Consider the following 23,782-nt stretch of genomic DNA (forward strand, 5'->3'; position numbering starts at 1 on the left):
TTACAGAGTTGAGGAACTTGGTTTGAAGTCTTTCAGAATGACAGAGGCATATGTCATGTTTGGAGGAGTGCACAAAACAGACTCAGACACGGGAGAGGTGGGAAAGGGGGTAGCCGACGGTCCCAAGCAATCTCGAAATGGTGACGGAGGAGGCATCAAAGACACAGTATCCTCCATCGGCAGTTTAACCTGAACCAGCTCCTCCTCGTCATGAATCTGGGCGTTGTCGTACATGTAGCCGTGGAGGAGGCCAAACTGCTCGTTCTCCATCTCGTCCTCCTCATCCAGAGAAGGTGTGGGCTCATCGTCAAACAGGTCCATCTGCATGGGCAGCACAGGATGCTGCTGGATGAGGTGGGCCTGGTGGTAGACGGGCATGCCTCCACTCACTACCTCGGGCATGCTAATCACACCACGAAAATCGGGGACGTCGCGGTCAAATTTATCCACCACCGCAACCACCTCCTCCTCCTGGAGGTGATCCATCATATCATGCTGGGGGAGAACGCTATTCTGCGGAGGTAGATGCTCAGGGCTATAATGCTCCACCTCCTCCACATCCACCTCTTTCATGAGCCCACTGGCGGGCATTTGCCCGTGGGCCATCATGATGGGGGGGGTGGCGGGAGGGTTGTATCTGACAGGGTCACACTCCTCCTCTTCGGCCACGTTGTATAGAGTCTTAGTGCTGAGGTCTGAGAACTCCAGGTTTGTATTATGGTAGGTATTAGTTAAGGGTTTGATGACAGCCATCTGATTGGAACCCGCTTCCTGTCCCTTCACATGCACTGACAGTCTGTGCCACATGTGATCCCCTTTTGGAGGATGTCTTGCACCTGGTTCAGACCATGACACAGACTTGCCATTAGAACTATGAACAAAATAAAGACGTCTGTTATTTCACAGGAACCCAGAAAAGTGGAGACAGCAGCAGCATTTCTGGTTCATGTAAAAAGACTTTATCATATAATTGTATTTGTTTATTTCTTGAAATTACTCTACAATACTGCATTTAAGGTGGAATGTTATTTTATGAAGCAGATCATATGCAGGCTATGTTTATGACAATTTCATTAACAATAAAACAAACGAAGAGTAAAATGTAGGTTTTCTATTCTGCCATATTTCATCTGTGGTCCTGTGTCTGATCCCACAGCATGCAGGGATGCTTGTTTTAATTAATAACGGCAGTTGAAAGGTTAGAATAGTTGTGTGAATCGAGTACTGACCTACATCTCTCACACCATACAACAGGTGCACCTATGAGAGTGAATACAGTAAGACAACAGGTTGGCCTTTCAGAGTCAATTACAGTTAGACAGTGCCAGCATCCCTGAGGTGCCACATCAGCAAGGACTCACAGACTCAATTACTCAACGAACCCACCTGCCATTTCCAGCATTCTTCTTCCTCTTAAACATGTTAAGCAGGCTGTTGCTCCGGCAAGCGATCTTTCCATCACCGACGTGCATGCGCACAACGTCAGAGGTGGTGAACGCACTGCGCACATTTCTCTCCGGCTTGGCGAGTATGATGTACATCTTTGGCGTGAACATGCAGCCTAAAGCCACAGTCACACTGAGGCTCACTGAGAAGGAGGTGGTGATGATCTTATAGTTGCTGCCAAAGTAAATAGGCACAAAAGCCAGCCAGATGATGCATGTGGTGTACATGGTGAAGGCGATGTACTTTGCCTCGTTGAAGTTGGCAGGGACGTTGCGTGTCTTGAAGGCGTAATAGGTGCAACTCAAGATGAGCAGCCCGTTGTAACCCAGGGGAGCCACCATTCCAATGTTGCTGGTGTTGCAGATGAGGAACACCTCTCTGATGCTGGGATAGGACTTGATGGGCTCAGGGGGCTCCATGATGATGAGGGTGACCTCCAAGATGATCTGAGCGCCGATCAGGATGGAGGCGATGACCATCTGAGCCCATGCGCTCATGAACCTGGGCTTCCGGGTGCAGATTTTCTTCTTGCTGCCCGCCAGGATCCGGGCGATGCGGTTGGTCTTAGTGACCAGGGCAGAGTAGCACATGGCAGCAGAGGTTCCAACAAGGAGCCTCTGGAGGTAGCAGGAGGCCACAGTGGGGCGAGCGATAAGGGTGAAGGGGCAGATGTAGCCCAGGAAGATGCCTGCCAAAATTATGTAGCACAGCTCACGGCTGGAGGACTTCACCACAGGCGTGTCGCGGTACAGCACAAAGATGAAGGCCACAAAGGAGGTGACAAGGATGCCCAAGCAGGAGAAAACCACTTGGACAATGGATTCTGGATTGCTCCATTCAAGGTACCGCAGGGTGATCCTCTCACAACCTGAAAGGGAAGAGAAAAGAGAGGGATAAATATCACGGTTCGACAGCACGACAGGATATGCAGAAAAAACATTCATAAAAGTTCATATTAACAGAGATGCAAGAAGATAAATAAATAAATGAAAGAACAATGTCGTGAAAAAAACGTTTTGTTTCGTAAGTGAAGACCATGAGGTAAATCCAATGCACAGAGCTTACAGACCCCGAGCAGACCCTGTTTTCACAAGGTTGACTATCTGATTCTAGTTTGAAAACCCACTAAGTCTTAAAGTAGGTTTTCAGCTCAACTATAAATAAACTCCCTTTCAAGTCATGGAGGGCCAGGCTGGGCTACAGAGAGTATAGCCAGAGGAGAGTGAGGCCATTGCAGCAGGACAAAGTAAATCACTCTGGTTTACAAAAAGGTCCCTTCTCTTGCTACAGATCAAGGACACTGAATGTACATATGCTTTAATTTCTGCAAGAGATATATATTTTTGTATTTGTTTTTTTATTAACTTTAAAATAACAACTTTTAAAATGTAGGCAGGAAATTAATTATATTGACTATTGACATCAGTATTTCTGCAAGGATATGCAAGTTTTCCTGACGTTGTCAGGTAGACGTTTTCTAGCATACAACTAGGCTGATTATTATATTTCTTGTGCATGCTGACAGCAGGCCATGGACCACAATTCACGAATGTTCTACATGGTCAATGCCAACTATGTCATTTCTGGAGCACCGAAGTCTGACATCAATATCGGTAGAGGCCGCAAATCCACGGGTTCATGTATTTTATTTGCATTGTAATACCCATAGGGGATTTTAGATCGCCTCATATAATAACTGTTTTTGAAAAATAAACATCCAGGCCGCTGCACTCATATGGATATGAAGAATCAACTGACTGAGAGAAAACGCTATTGTTACTGCTACTGAATTAGTTAAATTTTCGCTAGAAACAGACACCTCCCTGACAATAACGCAGAGACAGCTTGTTTATTTTTGGACCACAATGCTTATATGAGACGATTTTAAGATGACCCCATGTTATTCTACATAGAGAAATTACTTCCGTGAACCAGGGGAATTGAGGGGACGAGCAAGTGACGTCAGGACTTCAGTGCTCTATGGGTGTAAACACACCTAGGATTCCATGCGCGGCCAAAAGCCGCTGTTTTTAGACAGCTGGTGGATGGAAATGAAGCTCCAACCACACGGCAGATTGCCACGTCGGCTAGATTCCCGGAAAAGCTTGCCCCAGCGGCATTCTGCCCTGTGGGTGGAGCTTAATTCCCATCCACCCACTGTCTAAAAACCAGGAAGAGACACCGGCAGACAGTGGCTTTTGGCCACACATGGAAGTTCAGGTGTGCCTGCGCTGTATGAGATAAGCATCACGTGAGGATGTGAATCGGCACTAGTCATTAGTCAATCAGATGCCTGTAGTTTGTTAACTGGCCAATTACTACACTCCTCCTCTGGCTCAGGTTGATGGCCGTGATGGGATGTACCAGTACCGGTGCAAGTCAACGTTAAGATTGACACCATACACATACACAGGTTTGAGGTCTCTTTCTTCCTGACATTATAGTGGCATTGTCTGCCACATTTCCTTTCTTTTTTTGTTTGAGGGGCGTTCCTATGTCCAGATTTTGGTGTGTGTGCACAAACCTTGTCTTCCACAAACATTAAATGCCATTGACAATGAATGGACAATGTTTGAGTGTTTGTGTAAATACAAACATTGCGCAACACAAACATTGAAAACGAAGGTGAGGATGCAAATTCTGATTGGCCGGAATGAGATGATGTATGATGATGTACGATGATAAGAGCGCCCCTCACTTCACACAGGTGTGATTATCTCTTTTCTAAATATTTATCCCACCATTTTGTAACCCATATTTTCACCTGGTGCCAATTGCCTAGGATGTAATCTTGGGAGCTAGAGTTCTCAAATGCTGCCCAAACCCGACACGACGTTTTCAGGCCAGGCCAGGCCTAAAAAGAAATCACACCCGTGTGAACTGAGTGCTGTAAGGTCTTATATAGACTGATCAGCTGTGGTCTGACGTAATGTCTGATGTAATGAAATCACACCCGTGTGAACTGGGTGACCATAGCAACCATGCTCATTTTTTGGTACGAACAGACAGACAGACAAACTAACAAAGCCAGTTGTAGGAGTGGTTTACACCACTCAAAAAGCTATAGGCAAAATAATGCACAATAAGCCATAGAACCACTGATGACCAAACTTGATAGAAAGAAGACCACACAATTAACAAATGAGCACTTTAAATAACTGGTTGGAGACTGGAGATGATGTCACTTTTTTGTTACGCTGATTGGCTGATTCTGTCAAAGCTATACTCCCGCAGCCAACCATGCATTAGCATGGTCCAGAGTGGTTAATCAGGCTACAAAAATCGTGGATAGTGTGGATGATATACTTTATCAATCCTATCTATACAATCATATAATTGGGAGATCATTGGGCACTGGCCTACTTGGAACAAGGCAAGTTGGAAATGCATGCCCCACCCAGATAATATGCGTTGGAGCCTCTACAGCGGTGCCCGTTGGCATGCCCCACCCAGATATTATGTCTGTGTCCCTTTTATGCCATATATGGAGGTCTTTGGAGTAGATGACATAATGATGTCATAACAGGCCACCTCCATATATGGACCCTGGGCAGGGCCCCTGTCCAGAGCCCGGGCAGAGGCCTTTTTTGGGCGGTTCTGGACAACCGTGTTAGTTAGGGCCCAGTTAGGGCTCAGTTAGGGCCGGGCCTTAATGTTAAGGCCCGTTGAGAACTGTCCTCCCTATGCATGAGGAGTGAGCAGGCATCATATCCCTTCCTCCATTGCCCTATAGGGCTTTTCATTTATTTGTACAACTCCAAAACATTTCCATCACATGCCTCTGACAGAGAGAAAGATGGAGAGCGGTAGTGCATGTCTTCTGGCAGAGATTTACACTCTACTGAGCACCTTTCCAGTTGAATTTATGAATATGAGAGTAACAGTGTCCTGTATTGAGCATGCTCTCTTGTCAGTGCATATCAAAATCTCTTAATATAAAAGATGAACCTATAAGAAAACAGGAAAATCGTATTAAGAAAGTGTCTTGTCTTTGAACAATGCAGAAGGCCTTTGAAAGTGGGCCAGAGAAGTGCTAAGTGAAGTAGGGCTGCTGTCGGATAAGTGGTGAAGATGATGAATGCTTCTCAGGTGCCATGGGAAAGCTTTGAAAATAGGACAGCACAGGTTTGTGAAATAGCACTGCAAAAATCCCGACAGCATAAAGTGTCTTGAGCAGTGGGTGGTGGAGGGCAGGGGAAGATAAACTAAACTTTCTGCACTGTAATGAATGACACCAATATACAGTAGCTATTCTCTGAAATAAGCTAATTTATGGCATGGCAGCATGTTATCGTTGTACTATATCAAATAGCACTAATGATTGTCTGTTTTGGTCAAATGTTTGTCTACTTTTGCCTTTTGTGACAGAATAGAGATACTGGGGTTCATCAGGTTAATGAAGAACTCCAAATACACCTAAATGTTCTTTTCCATCATCCAGTATTTGTTTTATGTAATCAATAGTAAATTGGCCTTAATTCTGAGAGGCCCCTTATGTGATAAGGGCAAGCAGGAGACCGGCACACTTGCTCAACAATTCTGGTTCTGCTCAAAACGAAACAAATTTTGGTCCCTTATTTTTGATTACCTATCAAAGGCCTTGAAAAAGTATATTGAGCCAGATCCACTACCGGCTATGTTTGGATCAGTGGCATTTAATCCCTCTATTAATTCATTTGAGGGTCAAGCCATCTCCTTGTGCAAACGTTTGATTTAGCAACAATGGAATTCAGAATCTAGCCCTCTGTTTCAGCAATGGGAGATTAGAAACTTGGGCAATGTGCTACACATGGAGAGAATTTGGCATGCAATCAACCAAAAATATAACGTCTTCCTGAAATTATGGCAGCCCCTGACTCCTGTGGTGGAGAACGTGCTCCAGGGTATAATATGTTATACCAACAAGCGTTTCACATGCTGTCATCTCCTCTGATACTCTTTTGGCTGGTGTCTTTTTTGTTTTTTCCTCCTCTCTTGTACCTTCATTGTACCTTCTTATTTACTGTCGACTCAAATGTCTCTTTTTTGGGGTAGCGGGTTGGGTGGGAAGGTTTGTGTTTGTCTTGGGAGTTTGTTTGTTTTTCAGAAAACTTGAAGGGTTTCCTTCAATAAAGAATATGTTAAAATACAACTCTATTGTTCATTGTGGTCTCTCCAGTTCAAGGTATAGTGCTCATGTTTTTGTATGGATTTGTTGCGAAATGCACTGTTGCTACACAGAAGCTAAAGTTCTGGCAAAGTGCTCTGCTCAGCCAGCACAGGCACATCTTAACCACTTAAACCCTCAATACTTAAGTAAAGTTGACCGTTGGCCCTGTACTTGGTCTGCTCTTTTTCTTGTCTACAAAGTTTATAGTCGACAATAGCCGCTCAAGCTCACAACACGTTGTGAGATAAATCTGTTATGTTCGGCAAATGTTGACCCAGAATTAGGGACGCTACGATTCTAATAGAACGTTGTCCTGAACATAGTGACAATAGTGAAGTTAAACATAGGCACAGTTTGGGTAGGTTCAGGGAGTTCATTGAACCCCTATAGCGAGATTTTGAAAGATGCACAGGGACTATTTCTGTAGTTCATCATACTCTTGCAAAGTTGATTGTATTGTTGAAATGTGTTGTGATGAGGCACAGTGTTAAAGCTTTTGCATACTAGCCTTTTTTGGGTCTGAAAATACAGCATATTATGAAATAAATATGAGTTCATATCCTGTACAGCTTACACACCAACTGTGAAAATTCAGAACCGGTTTGATTTGCTGCAATTTCTTCTTAGCCCTTAGACAGTTTTGCTAGATATTAACTATACTATAAACAATTGTTTGTTTGTTTGTTTGTTTGTTTGTTTGTTTGTTTGTTTCATTTATTGTCCACATGTGGAAATTTGTCTTCGGTCTCAAACAACAGTAAAAACAAACAGCAACAACAACAGAAACAACACCTACACAATTATCTTCATGGCAAAAATGCAGGACAACAGTGGCAAATACATAAAAAAACAAATCTAGCGAGACATGGTATCATTTAGTGCCTTAATGGCATTAGGAATGAAGGAATTTTTGCGTGCGTGCGTGCGTGCGTGCGTGCGTGCGTGCGTGTGTGTGTGTGTGTGGTGGGGGCGGGTATCCCTCTTCCTCGCACTCTGAGGGGAGGGAGAGAGAGATGGCTGTTGTCATTAAGCATCTCTGGAGGAGTGCAGCCGAATGTATATACTGGGTTTTATAGGGGTGAAACACACCTTCTAGTTCCTCGTCAGGCCACCAGCCCATGTCACAGGCCTTGCACGTGAACTCATCCTGGACAATCTCGTTGTCCTTGCAGGCTGTGCAGATCCAACAGCAGCTCACCTCCCCTTTCCTGATCACCTGAATCACAACCATAATAACACAATTTATCATTTTAGACATTTAGCAGACGCTCTTATCCAGAGCATCATACAATAAGCTCTTAAGCAGTGCCTCAGAAAATTTGGGTCACAGAAAAAACAAGAACCTAGAAACCTTGTACATGTACTTTTGTGCGACACGCTTGTATAATGAACTAGGCCTAGGGCATTAAAGGTAGAGTAAGTTATACTTTGGGGTTAAAACAAAAATATATTAAATAAAAGCTTCCTGCACCTTGATCTCTCCTTTGGAGCAAGGCTCGCTGCAGACCGAGCGCACCATCTCACTACGGTTCATCTGGATCATGTAGTCATCAATAATGAGCATGCCCTTGTGCCAAGAGCCCACATTGATGTAGTCATATACACCAGGCTCCACATGCTGCAGGTTCATAATCTCATACCTGATGGTGGACAAAAGGCCTTGGGTCAGAGGAAACGGCAGGTGAAAAACTGCTTCTAGTACAAAGACTTTAAATGTTTTTAAAAAGAAATGTGAATAGTATCCAGCATCATCTAAAATGCATAGCTCCAGATTCTGGGTTATTTCTTTAGCCTTAATGTCTGACTGTACCTCACGCTGTTTATATTTCTGACTAATAAACTATTCAATCAATCAATCAATCAATCAATCAATCAATCAATCAATCAATCAATCAATATAAATGAGTGTAATTAATTAATTCATTGTTGCTTGCAGAGCACTTTTAAATTATTTTCACCAGCATTATGCTTCAACAGAGAAAGTTTGACATACCTGCCAGGCGAGTCCCCATTTTCATCAAACCCTATATTCTCTCCGGACACGCCTGCAAAGGTAGTCATAAGCAGGGACTCCAGCAGCTGCCTGCCATCAACGGGGTCCATGGCTTCACAGATGCCGGGGCCAGGACATACATGGGTGTGCAAATCATGCAAGCCGTGGGCCATGGCCAAAATGGCATTGATGACGAATCCCATCTTGCTATCTTGAACGTAGTTGTCCTCCAGACTTTCATAGCCTGCCAATGTATAAGAACATGATAAAGATAATGGTCTGCGTACGCTTTGACAAACCTGTGAAGGATCAAATTGCTGTATGTGCAGTATTTACTTTGATGCTGCAAGCATTAGCGTGTTACGTGTTGTGTAGCTACAATATCCCACACAGTATGTGTGTTGGATGTGGTGCAAAACTGTTACAAAGGAGTGATAGGGTGTTCAAAGTTTATTTTAAATATACTTGGGATTTGGAAACAGGATTACACACGTCTTTGCTTCGGCGGGAGAGGGAATCAAAGAGATGGGATGATTTGAATATGGCTTCAAAGGATCCTTGTTACCATGGCTTGACTATCCATTTCTGAATTTATAACTCAGGATTCGATTAGTCTTTCAACTCTAAACTGCTGTTGTTACACGTATAATCAAGCAATGAATTAAAGCAATTAACTAATTAATTCACACCTTTTACTCTTTATATTTACTTCTTCCCAGACAAACATGGTGGGTGAAGGAGACCAGAATGTTTCATATTTTGAGAGTATATGATGTTCAAACACACCCTATCATTTCAGTGTACTGCAAGCTAAAAGCTGTACAAGCATCTACTATTCCGTAGCTTTGTGGTTAAATATACTGTACTGATTGATTGTACAACTTTATATTAGTCATCATAATCATTAAAATCCTCACTTTAAATGTATTTTGGTACAGCAATGAATGATGTGCACAAAGTTGACAACTCCGAAAATAATAATAATAAATAATGTATTTTCTGACATTGTGAGCGAGCATAGCTGCATTTGTAACTTGGCACACAGCCTGCCAGAGCGTAGGATACTTTGGCACCAAACTGTCCTATTTTGTATACACAAAAGCCAAAATTATCACTTGTACTATACAGTATGCAGAGGGCACGCTTGCTCTTGATAGCTTCTGTAGCCTACTATGTAGAAAGAAAGAAAGAAAGAAAGAAAGAAAGAAAGAAAGAAAGAAATAGTGGTTTCAAGATAATTGGTTTAGCTTTCCTGATTATTAGCCACCACTCAAGACAGTGAACATTGTCATTTAATTTTAAATACAGTAGTTTAGTCTACTTGCTCAATAGCACTATTTGGTTTCGGTTACTATTTTGAACATGACAACTGCCATAATAAATTGGTTTAATTGACTGACCATTTTAATTCTGCAATATATATCACATCTTCACTTTATTTGCCACCTAAATTACCCTTTAATATATCATGCTCGAGTCCAATAGAAACACACATTTTGCTTTTAAATTGAGTGTCGGGTTAGATTCCCAAACAAACAAAACGTTATTGGGAGGGGTAACTTACTGTACACAAGGAGGGCATGTTTATTAACATCATCCATTGCTGATGTGCTTATTGCTCTAGCATGTTAAATCAAGTCATGGCAAGTAAAAGGAATCTGAGACTAGTGATGCTATAGGACATACTGTACAAACAAATCAGTTTAGAGGAGTAGCAGCAGGGGAAAGCATCAGACTAACAGTTATGACCTAGTTCAACAGCTCCTTCAGTTTGACCACCTCCTTGTCTCTCACTCCCTGTCATTCATCAGTCATTTTCTGCATGCAAAAGGATGACCAGTGTATGCTTCACTAAATCAGATTTGTGGCAAATCCACACACAAGGACAGATTTTGCATAATTCAAAGAGGTAATTTCACATGAATACATTTGCATTGTGCAGGGACACAATTGGTTGTGTATCTAAAAAAAAATGTTTTATTACACAGTGGCTATATGGCTATGCTGTGGCAACATGCAACTTAAGCCAGACCAACCATTGTTGGCAACTCACTTAAATGTTATTGGGCTGTTTTAATATCTATCTAAATAACAAAAATAGGTGTGAGACCACAGTGCAGACCAGACCAATTGCCGTGCTCTCACTCCTGTGCATTAATCATAAAAAAAACATCCCAATAGCTTCATATATTAGAGGTCAACTGAAGTTTGATGGTCTATTGAAATTCAGAATGATTCATCCAACTGACTATATTCAAGCGGCCAACATTTTGCTTACTTTATATGTCCACCACCCAAGTATGAAGTAAAAACAAAGTGGCCACTGTGTGAATATTGTCAATGGACTATTTAAATCAGATGGGAAGAAGTTAACCTCTATGTATATTGTCAAAGTGAGGAGCATTATGGGTCCAGAGCGATAGACTCACCATCTTGAAGTTCTACACCAAAACAACGAGAACAACACATAAACAATAGATGTGACAGAACAGCAAACAATAACTATATCTCTCATGACAAACAAACAATGAATTACTGTTGTAAATTTATTAAAAAACATAAAGTGGACTGCAAGAATGAGAGGAAGCTTGATGTTTTTGCAGATTAAGGAATGTAAGCTCTGTTTTTGTAAATACTGCAAAGGAAATATGGTTAGAAATAATGTCTGGAAGGGAAATGGAATGGAAAAAAATAAACTGTGGGAGAATTTAATTGAAATTCCAAAAATGATGTTGGTTTACTGTTGTTGCATTGCATGCAGAATCTTATATTTACGTTTCAATACACTTACTGTGTTTCTTTTGTATAAAATTGTTTATTTGTGGTAATGTGGGACATTTAAATAAGCAATAGTAACAAATTATACATTTGGTTTGAAAACGTAAATATACTATAGGCTGATTGCATAGTGTTTCAAAAACATATAAATAAATAAATAAATAAATAAACACGTGTAAAATTAATTTGTGAAAAAATGTCAAATATATTTTGAAACATGCTTGTTGAGCATTGTTTCAAGTTATCAAGAGCTTATGCTTATGTTTGCTTTCACCCTTTCTAAAGTGCTGATTTGAAAAGCATTCAATTACCTAGTTCTAGATCATCCTCTGTTGAGTCGAATGTCACAAAATGAATATGAAAAAAATATGTATTATTAAGTTGATTATATAGAAAATATTCCCTGTTGCAAAACGAATTAATAATTAAATAAAGTGTTACAGCCTTACTTTAGGCATTGTGACATGTTACAGAACACACTGACTGAGCAGCTACAATAGACAAACTGATGTTCAGATTGACATTTAAAAAACTGAAAATCCACAAGACAGGTTGTAATGTCTTGTGGAGTGATGGAGTCCATCATCAGAGCAAGTCGTCTGAGTAACTGTTTATCTACCTGAGCAGTTCCTTGCATAATTTGTGTTCTCCAGTGGGTGTCCGAAGAGGCGGCATTGAAAGCGGTACTGCCAGAACTCTGGGAACCAGGGGTTGCGGGTGTTGGTACTAAGCTTGAGTTTCAGGAAGTAGTCATCGAAGGAGGTGACCTCTTCTGACTGCAGTTTTACAGTGATGCCGCCCACAGCCTCTTCTTCATATCCCTCCACAACTTCATTTCTGTCTGCCCACCCATCACTGAATAGGAGGAACAGAATTTTTACAAAAGAATGAAACATCTACTGAATTTAATCGCTGAATCGTTTTCATTGTTTATTTCCTCTCTATTCCCTGTCCTCATATGTCTCTCCTGTACTGTCCAAAAACATGGAAATGCCTTGAAATAATTTACATCCATCATGGCTACTGATCATTTTAGGCATCACTTTTCCAAATAGGGGCTCATGAAATATTTACATTTCTAAAATAATCATCTTATACGGCCTTGTTTATAAAGAGTGAAGATACTATCAAAGTTTGTGTGTATCACATGCTGGATACAGTTGGGTTTCAGCTTGATATATTGTTATTGGGGTCTGCAACCTCTCAGACCCCCAGACCCCAAAGACAGTAATGAGGGCATCCATCCTCCTTAAGGCACTAGACCAGGGAGATTAATTGCTTAGGTGAAGTGCAGTAGAGTAGTGCATGTAGCCATGTTACTACTGTACATGCATGCATCTACAGTTGGGTGCCACCGATATTGTCCCTTATCATTTGACCCATTTAGGCCTGACCTCAAAATTTAAAAAAATCCCTCTAAATCCTCCAGTTTTCTGAAATAAATATTTTCACGATTTTTCAAAAATAGCAGACCTACAAGCTCTGGTGGCGCGCTATGAGCTTGTAGATCTGCTATTTTCAATAGCTAAATTATAACATAATGTTTAAAACACCAAAAGGGGTTCCCGCCCAAAATGGGTTAACTGTCCTTTTGCGCAGATCACGCAAACCTCAACAAAAAGAAAAGGACAATATCGATGGCCTCCAACTGTATACATCTGTTCCCAATTTTCTCATCAGCCTGCAGTTACCTAGCCTACTTCCCCCACTCTCTCACTTGTTTCCACTTTCCCTCACTTGCACTTTAACTACGTGTCTTTGTTTTGGTCATATCTTTTTTATGTTCAGATTTTTCAAAAATGGCAACAATAGCATACAGTATCTATAATCTCAACGTGAGCTTATAGTCACTATTTCGCATACAACAAAGTAATAATATCGTATAATAATGGTAATAATAATATAATAATAATAATAATAATAATAATAATAATAATAATAATAATAATAATAATAATAATAATAATAAAAACCAAGCCTGTTTCTGTATGCCTGAACTGCCTGTTTGAACCTTTGGCTGATCATTGAATTTTGGGTTCCTTTTGAATTTGTTTGCCCATGTTGGGCTGCTTTTTTGGTTTTGATCCATGCCTTTCTCATATGCTGAAGCCTTTGTACCTCACTGAGCTGCAGAAGATCTGCCTTAGTCGTCTGTCCTCCGTGTGTCCTTCCCTGTATTCCCGTTTCCTGTTATCCTGCTACCAGCAGTCGTGACAGTGTGTACTTTCCAAATGCTGTGAGAAATTTCTGAGCAGATTTCTACATCATGCAAGTGTTGTATCACTATTACTGAGTGAGGAACGATGGTGGTAAACAAGGAATGGTAAGTATTGTTAAATGGAATCTGCATAATGGTGACATATTGTTTATAAATTATAAATTCCAGGACAACACACACTTACCTCTGTTAATAAGTTTAAAGTGCAGTACTGCCATGATCCAACAAGACAATACTTCATTGATCCTCCAACATTGTGGGAAAACAATGACTATTTTATTAGCCTATTGTAACTCAAGTGTCCTATGCCAGGCTTGCCAGCTGTATTACTGTGTACATTTTGTTGAAGTATAGCATTTGAGCTACAAATGGGCAAAGGCCGTTATCTATGACAGCAGAGATATCCAGCCATCTGTTTCTCAGCATCATACTCTCCATTCCAGCACACTGTCTGCCAAGAACCGACATCTCTGACATCAACGCACTCAAATAAGAAGTAGTAGTACAAACCTCTATGCAAATATTTGGCAATATTGTGAAGCCCAATCAAAGTATAATTTGGACTTTAGAGCAATATGTGAATGACAAAATTGTCACATTTCTCCTCTGAGATTCTATTGTATTCTATTATTGATTGATTCTTGATTACTTACTGTACTTGAAATCACTGTCTTATTTTAGACTCCTGGTGATGAGCACTGTTTTTGTATTATGCATGGTATTGGCCATTTGCCTGGCCAGCCATGGTAACATCCATTTGCCCTAAGAGCCGAGGATGGATGGCTAGTGACCAGCACCTCAGGCATTCTGATTGGCCCATTGCACAGGCCTGCAATTGTTCAGTTACTGCATTGCTCTAAAAAAGCCTTTTCCCTTTTCAGTAGTCTCCTTGACCCAGAAAAAAAACCCACAGCCACGCCAAATTCATGTCCTCCTTCTCCTTTATGGAGACTAAGCAGTGTAAATCAGCTGGAAGAATTAAGACGGATGCTACACTTTATTCAAGAATTTGAGTACATGATTCTCATCAGGACCCCTTTTACGCCATGCCCTAGTCCTCATCAACATTTGTGAATAAAATCACTGCTTTGTTAATGCACCACTCTCTGTATATAGTGTATTAACCAAGAACCCTATTCCCATTTCAGTAAGCTTGCTCTGACTACCCCTGACAGGATTGGAAGTAAGCTGGGATTCAGCAGAGAAAAACGTCTAGTATACAGTAAGTGCTGATGTGAGCTTTGATGCTTGCTAGTCCTCGATCTGCAGCTTACGCTGGAGGTGCTGTCCCATATTAGCCCAGCCTGCCTGTGATCTGACATTGAGAGGGAGGGCTCATTTATGCATTATTTATGACTGAGCCTGACTCAAAGCATCTTCTGCTACTCCTGGGTACAAGTGTAGAAGGAAAAGATTATCTCGGTTCTATCTGAATTCTGCATAACCTTTTCTGCGTCTTTTTGAATATTGTAACAGGTGATTTAATGCAATGGCAGTCTCTGATTTAGTTACCGGTATCTATGATCTTAAGGCAAGAACATTAGCCCCAATTCTGTTACAACCAGGAGAGATAAAGACGTGTGACCTGTCTGTGTGACACTGTGCACAGAACTGTATGGACAATGTAGAAGTGAAACTGTCACAACAGGAATAAAACATGAAAGTGGAAATGCACTTTTCCTTGTTAGCTGGCATGGAAATGCATTTTCAAGTGCTTTCTCATTTCTAATTTCTTAATTACATTTTGGTCTTTTCAAATTTCATGTCCCTGAAATTGAATGCTGCCCTCAGTCAGAAGGCATTCCAATTAATATAAGTCACATCTGCGAAACGTTTTATGGATAATAAAAAAAACATGAGGGATAATATTATCATCTGCATCTGTATGGGTTTTTATTAGCTCTGCTAGCTCTAAGGATGGCTATGTTGATTGTTTGATCGTTACTACTTTAGTCCCAAAGATGATGTTGAAAACGGCTGATGGATTGCCATGGAATTTGCAGTGCACCTTTATGTTTCCCAGAGGCTAAACCCTACTGATTTGACCACCCTTATGTCAAATAAGATTCCACTTTCACACAATACTCGCTTGATAATATTAATGCACACCCTGTGGTTTTCCATTAGCATGTCTCTTAGGCCAAAATGTCCACTTTGACCGGATGTGGCCCGGGTTTTACAGGTTATTTACTAAATGACAAACATTGAGCTTGTAGCCTTAATTTACTCAGACAACCTTTTCCACAGTTTACGGGCCCTGATGGGAAAAGTAAAATAACCTTTGGCCTTTGATCTAGACTTGAGAACATTTAAGAGCATTAAGTCTGAGAATATAAGATGTTTTGTATAAGCCAGGTGACATAATTCTGCCTATTTAAACTTGGTTTATAACATTTCTTAAGTTTGATTGTTAAACAGGAATCCAGTGTAGTGTAATCGGGAAACAAACCTGCCAATTAGGAGGAACTCCCCAGCAACACCAAGACGTCTCATAGCCATGAGTATACCTCGGACAGTCATGCCTTCACAGAAGCAAACAACTACTCTCGCTTTGGGAAGACGTTCACGCAGCTTCCTCAGAAGCCTGTCATAGTGCCTCTCCCCCGCATTGCTGTAAATCTTGTCAGAATTGGCAATGCACAGGCCTTCATGGGCTGCAAGCTCTTTGAAGGCTTCCATTCCACTTTCTCCATAGTTACCTGTGATGTGAGAAAAAGAAAATAAGTATAGGTTTTCATTGAACAGGCAATATTTTTTTGTGTTCCACATAAATGTGAGACTATCTAAGCGTTGACAGTAAAGTTTTTTGTTTGTTTTTTTGTTTTGTTTTAATCCAGGAATGATTTGCTGAGCAAACATGCTCTTTTTGAACACGTGCTGCTCATCAAGTCACATTCACACTTAGGACTTTCCCCGCACAACCAATTGGAGTGTATACCTTGCTTAAGCGTTGCAGCAGTTACTTTGAGTATGCATATGCGGAAATTGTGATGTTGTTCATAGGGAGATTATTATAATCCAGCAGCTAACAGTTTAGGTCCTTACACTCTTAAATGGGTTTAATTACAAAATATCTTGTGTCGAAATTTGTCATTATCAAAATTGATGTGTATTGTTCCGAATCAGACATCAGAGTGCTGCAGAGTTCTGTGCTAGATACTATGCAGCTTAAAGTCTAGAATAAAATACCACTATTTGGTAATTGGTCCAGAATCTCTTTGTAAAGGTTTGCTGCCAAATGGACGTTGTGGTAGTGGCTGATGCAAGCAACTAAACAAGATTACAGATTGTTTTAGAAAGGCAAATCATTCCCTGACATGGCATCACCCAAATGATTATTTTTTTGTTTTCCTTTTTTCTTTGTATTTTGTTTGTTTGCTGCTAACTTTGGTGGTATTCTCTCTCTCTCTCTCTCATTTAAGAACTAGAACTGCACTCTGTCGAGTGCCTACTTGCTTGTTGCACACAAGTAGGCCATAAATGGCACACTAGTGCGCAAGCAGAGCGTGCAAGTACTGTTGACCGCTACAAACTTTCAAATCTCAGCCTCTCTGTGAAAGAACGTTTGCAATATTGAATTATTAGGTTTAGCTATTTGCTACATACCTTGCTTTTGGAGGAAATAAAGTAGTATTTTGAAGTATGGTAATGATTACTTATGCCTGTTATTGGCAGTGGTGTCAGATTACATACATGTATACATAGGGGCATTACCTTTAGTCCACCCGACACTGAAACATGTCATCGTTACGTCACCATCGATAACCAATTTATACCCTGGCATTGGTACATATATTCATCACGTCATATGCTTATATGATATATGTATACGTCTATATGTATGTATATGTAATTTCTGAGTTGGTTAGTGGTATAATGTGGTTACTCGGGTGGTTTTATGCGTATGTCCCTTTAATCCACCCGACACCGAAACATATCATCATTACGTCACCATCGTAAAGCAATTATACCCTGGCATTGGTACATATCTTCATCACGTCATGAGACATACGCTTCGTAGCATGACGGAAAACATACCTGCACGGTCTGCTTCCGTATGTCCCGTGCCAGCATATGACGTCATATCATATGCTGCTAAGGGACATTGGTACATATCTTCATCACGTCATGGGACATACGCTTCGTAGCATGACGGAAAACATACCTGCACGGTCTGCTTCGTGCCAGCATATGACGTCATATCATATGCTGCTAAGGGACATACGCATCGTAGCACCTGACTGATAACATTACTTGCACGCTCTGCTTGCGCAAGTAATCACAGTAATCATAACTGTCAGCAACAAAATGTGTCTTACCCTCAGTATGCACTGCTGACACATAGGTCCAGTTGTAGCGTTTGACAATGTCTAAGATGGCTCTGGCTTGAAGAGTATCAGAGGGCACAACCCTAAGGAAGTACTGGAACAAGGTTTTGTCACTGAGATCAATACTGGTTGCAGAGTACGCAATCTGGGGGATATTGAAAAGCTGCAGAAGGTTCTGGACCTGAATTGCGACTGAGCTCGAGCCAGGCCCAATGACCCCTACGATGGGCTTCTTGGTGGGTGGTGGCTGATAGTTAGGACCTTCTTCAAGGCACCACTTTGAGCCTCCGTCCTTCTCATCCCGTATGGAGATGAGTGAGTCTCTGATGAATTCGATACTCTGCTCTAAAGCCACAGAGGAATGCCAACAAGAGTCTCTGATCTCACAGCCCAGGGTGATGTTGGGTAACAAGTTTGGGTCCGCGTTGATGCGGTCTAATGTATGAAACATTGCCTCTACCCTTTGGATCCCATATTGTTCCCGGACCTCGCCACATTTCCTCTCAGCTACCCAATCCGCAGAGGGCTGGTGATGGACGGAGAAGAGTGCACCAATTATAATATCCCCATCCATTCTGGCCACCAAACGTGAGGCAGCCCTTGGTGCAGACCTCTCATATCTGTTAGTGGCCGATACAAAGACCTCAAAGAAACTGAAAATGCTTATTGTAGTCAGGTAGATCATATTCCACATTGTGTCACAGGTGTTGATAGAATCTTGTCCACTTGGTCATAATGGAGATCCATATAGCCACTTCTTCATGAAGGAACCATCAACTCTGTCATTTCTCCCTCAATGATGTCCTCCTGCATGATGATGAGGGATGAGGGATATTTAACTCATGTTTTATGTATAATTTACAGCATTGTGACCCGAAATAAATAAATAAACAAACAAACACACAAAAGACAATGTCTATGTCTCATACCCCATAACATTATCAACTGAAAGCAGAGGTGTCTCTGAATCAAAAACATAAAAACCCTGCTAAAAGATAAAGAAATACAGTACACTAAACAAACTTATTAGTTTCAGACTTTCAGCACCATGGATAGCGCTGCCTCATCTAGCTACATTCATTCCTTGAAGTTGATCAATTTCAGTGCGACACTATTTCAACTTTACACAACGATAGTATCCCAACTAACCCGATTATAGACTGAATATATCACTCATATTATTACCATTTGACATCTGAATGTTGCTAAACTGGAGCATTGTTTTAAAGATAGGCATGCAGACTGCAAATGGTAATCTTAATTGACAATGCCGAGTGAATCTCATGTTAAGACATCAAAATTGTTATCCCATGTCAGCTAAACCACAAATCCAATACACAGTTGAGTATATACATACCTTTAACAGGCAATTCAGGACATAGCATAGCTGTGAGTATCCCAGTCTTGTCTGAACCACACAGACTGGACTAGCTGCCTGAAAACACTGGGATCTTTCCCCCTCCCAGCTGATCATATGGTGCCCCCTTCTCCTCTTCATCACTGCGTTTTGAAAACAGGTCACAGCGACTGCAGTGCTCCAAGAAAACTGAATTCATAAACGGCGACTGTTATTTTAAATTCTAATCCTAATAAACACAAACAATGATTCGCCGATAAGCAAACTATAAGAGAGCAATATACATTTTGGCTAGCGGCATTTGTGAAGAAAAAGAAAAGGAAAAAAGGGAAGAAAAAAAAGAAAAGAAAAACGACATGGAACCAAATGCAGGGAGGGGTGGTAGCCTATATACTGGGCATTAAAACTCTATGGGGAACCATTAAAACTTCGAACCTCAAACATTAGTCATACATACTACTGCTGCTGATACTGGGAGTCTGGGAGGTAGGTGCTAGTCAACGGTGAGGCGTACTGTAAATATATTGAGATAACTTTGCTGCCATCTTGTGCATCCCACCGGTGCTGCAATCAATGTCTCCAAATTCCAAAACTCTGCACTTACCTCACTTCCTGGCTGTGTTTAAAAATGGTGGACAGCAACACAGCAACATAGCACATTTGTATACATAATGACAGCAAACGCGTTAATGCTGCAATTAAGAATGAATTCCTGCGATCCTTAATTAGAGGATTGTTCGATATATTGATCGGAGCCGATGTGTCTGTGTGAGAGCGACTAAAAGTAAACGTTTTATTTTTTAATTTTTTTCTTGTTAGTAAATGAGGGCAGGCATTAAATATCAAAGCAGTACAGTCTGATAACATTTGTATTGTAGTAACGTAATATAGTGCACTTATCGTGTTATACTATCAAATGCGCAGAGAGATAGATAGAAAATACTAGTTTTTTTCTACAAACAAGCATCTAGCGGTCTGATTGACTGACTCGTTTATTTCTTACTGTTAACTGTTATTGTTGTATTACTAAACTTGATAGTTGTATCAAAGTTTCATTTTCAATCCACCATCATTCATCCGCCCACAATACAATATCCACACACATTCGTGTAACAGCATGTAATAACAGTGGCTGATATTCAACCTAAGAATTTTGGTGAAAATGGACACATTTATACTTAATATGTTAATAAGAACTTTTACTTTTCTTTTCTTGTAGCATTTCATCATGAGTAGCCGGAGAAAGAGGGCTCCGCCTGTAAGGGTGGATGAAGAGGCCAAAAAGAAGATGAATTGGAACATGCTGGAGGACAGGAAGAGGGAAGTCATTGAGGGAGATGAGATTCCCACCTGCTCCCTTCTCCCTGCTGATCCTACTCCCATCCACTCAACTGGCGAGGAGGACACGGAGGCGAGCTGTTCCATCCCTACAATTCTTTCAGAACTAGGCGAGGAGCTCCCTAGCACATCATTGGATGCACCCTCCATCTCAGCACTTCTGGCACTCTCCGTGGTGCCTGTTTCTAACTTGGATCACCTCTGGAAGGCACTGATAGGGGAGTTCAGCATCGGGCCTGCCTGGGTCCCCTCTGACTGTGAACAGAGGGCTTTCACCCTACACCGGATGGGAGATCAGCTATGCCTCACGTTCACCAGCCAAGATGATCAGAGCTTGGGAATGGAAGCTAAATCTGTTGATGAGGTGTGCACAGCAGAGTGTAGCCTCAGTAGAATCCTGTTAGAGGACCTAGACTGGTTACAGAAGAGGAGGGTTGTACAGTTGTGCCACCAGGCAAAAGAAGACTCTGTCAAGGCATGTATGATATATATATAACATGTGCAATGCTGTTTTTGACTTGCAAGCTATTTGCTTGACAATGGATGCTGGATTAACTTTCTAATAGTTTGTATGTCTTTGTTTACTTAGTTGGCTACTGACTCTAAATGTGAGTTTTATTAACAATAGGATGCTGTAGTGAACCCGGTCACATAGTTTCCTTCTTTAAATTCTGATTTGCAATATTGAATTATTAGGTTTAGCTATTTGCTACATACCTTGCTTTTGGAGGAAATAAAGTAGTATTTTGAAGTATGGTAATGATTACTTATGCCTGTTATTGGCAGTGGTGTCAGATTACATACATGTATACATAGGGGCATTACCTTTAGTCCACCCGACACTGAAACATGTCATCGTTACGTCACCATCGATAACCAATTTATACCCTGGCATTGGTACATATATTCATCACGTCATATGCTTATATGATATATGTATACGTCTATATGTATGTATATGTAATTTCTGAGTTGGTTAGTGGTATAATGTGGTTACTCGGGTGGTTTTATGCGTATGTCCCTTTAATCCACCCGACACCGAAACATATCATCATTACGTCACCATCGTAAAGCAATTATACCCTGGCATTGGTACATATCTTCATCACGTCGTATTTGCTTGACAATGGATGCTGGATTAACTTTCTAATAGTTTGTATGTCTTTGTTTACTTAGTTGGCTACTGACTCTAAATGTGAGTTTTATTAACAATAGGATGCTGTAGTGAACCCGGTCACATAGTTTCCTTCTATTCCTATATTCTGATTTGCTACTTCATGTTGCAGGTGGGGATATACCTGCTGGAACCTGGACTCGGAAAACCAGAGTTCCTAAGTGAAGGAAACGCCCGGCTAAAGAAGGCAAACCAAGTCATGCAGAAATTAATGGAATATTTCTATGACTTCATTATTCCTGGTAAGTGTCTTGACCAATTCACCCCCTTTTAAATACAGTACTATGTTAACAACCTGTCATGACAGCATTTATTTCCCCTCCATTAGCAACGACCTTTGAGATCCCCTTAATGCCAATGTTATCAGGTGGAGCTCCTCAGTGTTTATACCTGTATGTTTATGTAGCAGGTTGATACTTAAATAAACTTCAGTTGGATAAACATAAAACCTGCAAAAAAATCATTTTCTGCTGTATTATTTCCTTGTAGAGGTAGTAGAGAGTGAGGAAGAAGAGTGTGACACAGATCTTGAGAGGCAGAATGTTGAGGAGCTCTACGATTACGTAAGACACCTGTGCCAGCGAGACATTCAGGAGGTGACGTATGACGTACAGCATGAGGCTCTGATACCAGTTCTCAGGCCCTATCAGAGACAGGCTGTGAACTGGATGTTGAGGAGAGAAAAATACAAGAACACTTCCCCGAAAGGTGTGTTTCTCACTCTCTCCTGATCTCACAAACTATATGAAGAATCTTAAGCGCTATATAATGTAGCGAACTGTGTGATGGTTGGGAGTGGGACTGTTGGCTAGTTTGGGGTTGTTGTGGTTGCTAGCAGGGGGTTTATACTAACAGAGTTGAGAGCCTGAGCCATTCATTTTGCCATTCTGTGTGTGCCTTATGGTTGTTGCCTCTTTATTTGATTAAAGCAAATTAATTCAAAGAAGGTTGTCATGTCGTTTGAGGAGACGAACCCCACTTCCCCCGCCCACCCGTCATTACAATACTTTGTTGTATGACGAATAGTGAAAATAGCCAATCTATGAGCTTGTAGATCTTTTTGAAGAATGTTGGGTACCAACCTACTAGGGACATTGTAATGAATCGGCCCAGGGTGCTTCTAACCCCCTGGAGATAATGACTTTTCAAAGGGTAAAAAGGGTCAAAAGCAGAGACATAAGCTGACTAAATGTATGACTCACAATCTCAACTGTAGAATGAATAACAAACATTTTATTTACAGAGCAATCATTGCATTTCTTATGGCGTGAGTTGATCACCTTATGTGGAAAGAAGCTGTTCTACAACCCATTTATTGGCTGGTAAGACCTATTGTATTTCATCTTTATTTATGTTGTTTGTATCCACTGTATATTTATTTTTTTCTCCCTTCCAGATTGCATAAAAATCAAATAGCTTAATTAATAATAATAATACATCACCATTTGTACATTGTCATATAGTAGAAGTACTGTACTGTATATTTGTTTACTGTGCATGTGTCTTTCAGCCTGATACGGGAGTATCCCCTAGCAGGTGTGGAGTGGCCTGGGGGGATCCTGGCTGATGAGATGGGACTCGGAAAGACAGTGGAAGTGCTGGCACTCATCCTATTTAATACTCGTCAGGGCCTGGAGCAGGAGACCCTTACCTTACCTGAGGTGAGCTTGAAATCTGGGTTGACAAATAAGTAGAGCTCTTTCTTCACTCAACAATTTCAGGCAAGGTGCCAGGTAGATAATTTGTTTGCTTTTATTGATCTCTCTCTGTCTCTTCCGCTTGCCCTCCGCCTTCTTCCTTTGACCCTTAAGGTCCTTTCAGAGGGGGAGCGAGTGATGCAGGCGTTGTTGCCTGGATCAGCGACAGGTCTGCTCCAGGTCTGCTCATGAGGGGCAAAAACAAAGCTTACCACAATCCAGGTCTTGTCGCCCGCGGGCGTGTGCACGAAACAAGCACACACGTGACAATTTCACGGGACAGCGCCCGTGAAAATGTGATTGT

General features: G+C 41.2%; 2 protein-coding genes across 2 annotated transcripts in view; one reads left to right on the forward strand and one right to left on the reverse strand.

Annotated features, from left to right (window-relative positions):
- grm1b (glutamate receptor, metabotropic 1b) lies at window positions 1-20,577 on the reverse strand (the record flags this gene model as incomplete). The annotated part of the gene is made up of 10 exons (XM_079528349.1): window positions 20,473-20,577; window positions 19,270-19,458; window positions 17,904-18,719; window positions 16,034-16,283; window positions 11,986-12,221; window positions 8,589-8,832; window positions 8,067-8,235; window positions 7,685-7,811; window positions 1,387-2,314; window positions 1-871 (listed from the first exon to the last, which is right to left on the reverse strand). Exons 3-10 carry the CDS (start codon window positions 18,604-18,606, stop codon window positions 1-3), a joined length of 3,528 nt encoding a protein of 1,175 aa, XP_079384475.1. The 5' UTR covers window positions 18,607-18,719; window positions 19,270-19,458; window positions 20,473-20,577.
- Window positions 19,874-23,782, forward strand: part of shprh (SNF2 histone linker PHD RING helicase) — a 19,183-nt gene continuing 15,274 nt past the window's right edge. Inside the window, exons 1-6 of the mRNA XM_079528334.1 lie at window positions 19,874-20,053; window positions 20,489-21,082; window positions 21,894-22,023; window positions 22,271-22,489; window positions 23,025-23,103; window positions 23,292-23,442. Coding sequence (XP_079384460.1) covers window positions 20,498-21,082; window positions 21,894-22,023; window positions 22,271-22,489; window positions 23,025-23,103; window positions 23,292-23,442 — 1,164 coding nt within the window. The 5' untranslated portion in view covers window positions 19,874-20,053; window positions 20,489-20,497. The remainder of the gene's footprint in view (window positions 20,054-20,488; window positions 21,083-21,893; window positions 22,024-22,270; window positions 22,490-23,024; window positions 23,104-23,291; window positions 23,443-23,782) is intronic.

Source organism: Electrona antarctica (assembly GCF_951216825.1).
Source record: "Electrona antarctica genome assembly, chromosome: 18".
Classification (NCBI taxonomy): Eukaryota; Metazoa; Chordata; class Actinopteri; order Myctophiformes; family Myctophidae; genus Electrona; species Electrona antarctica.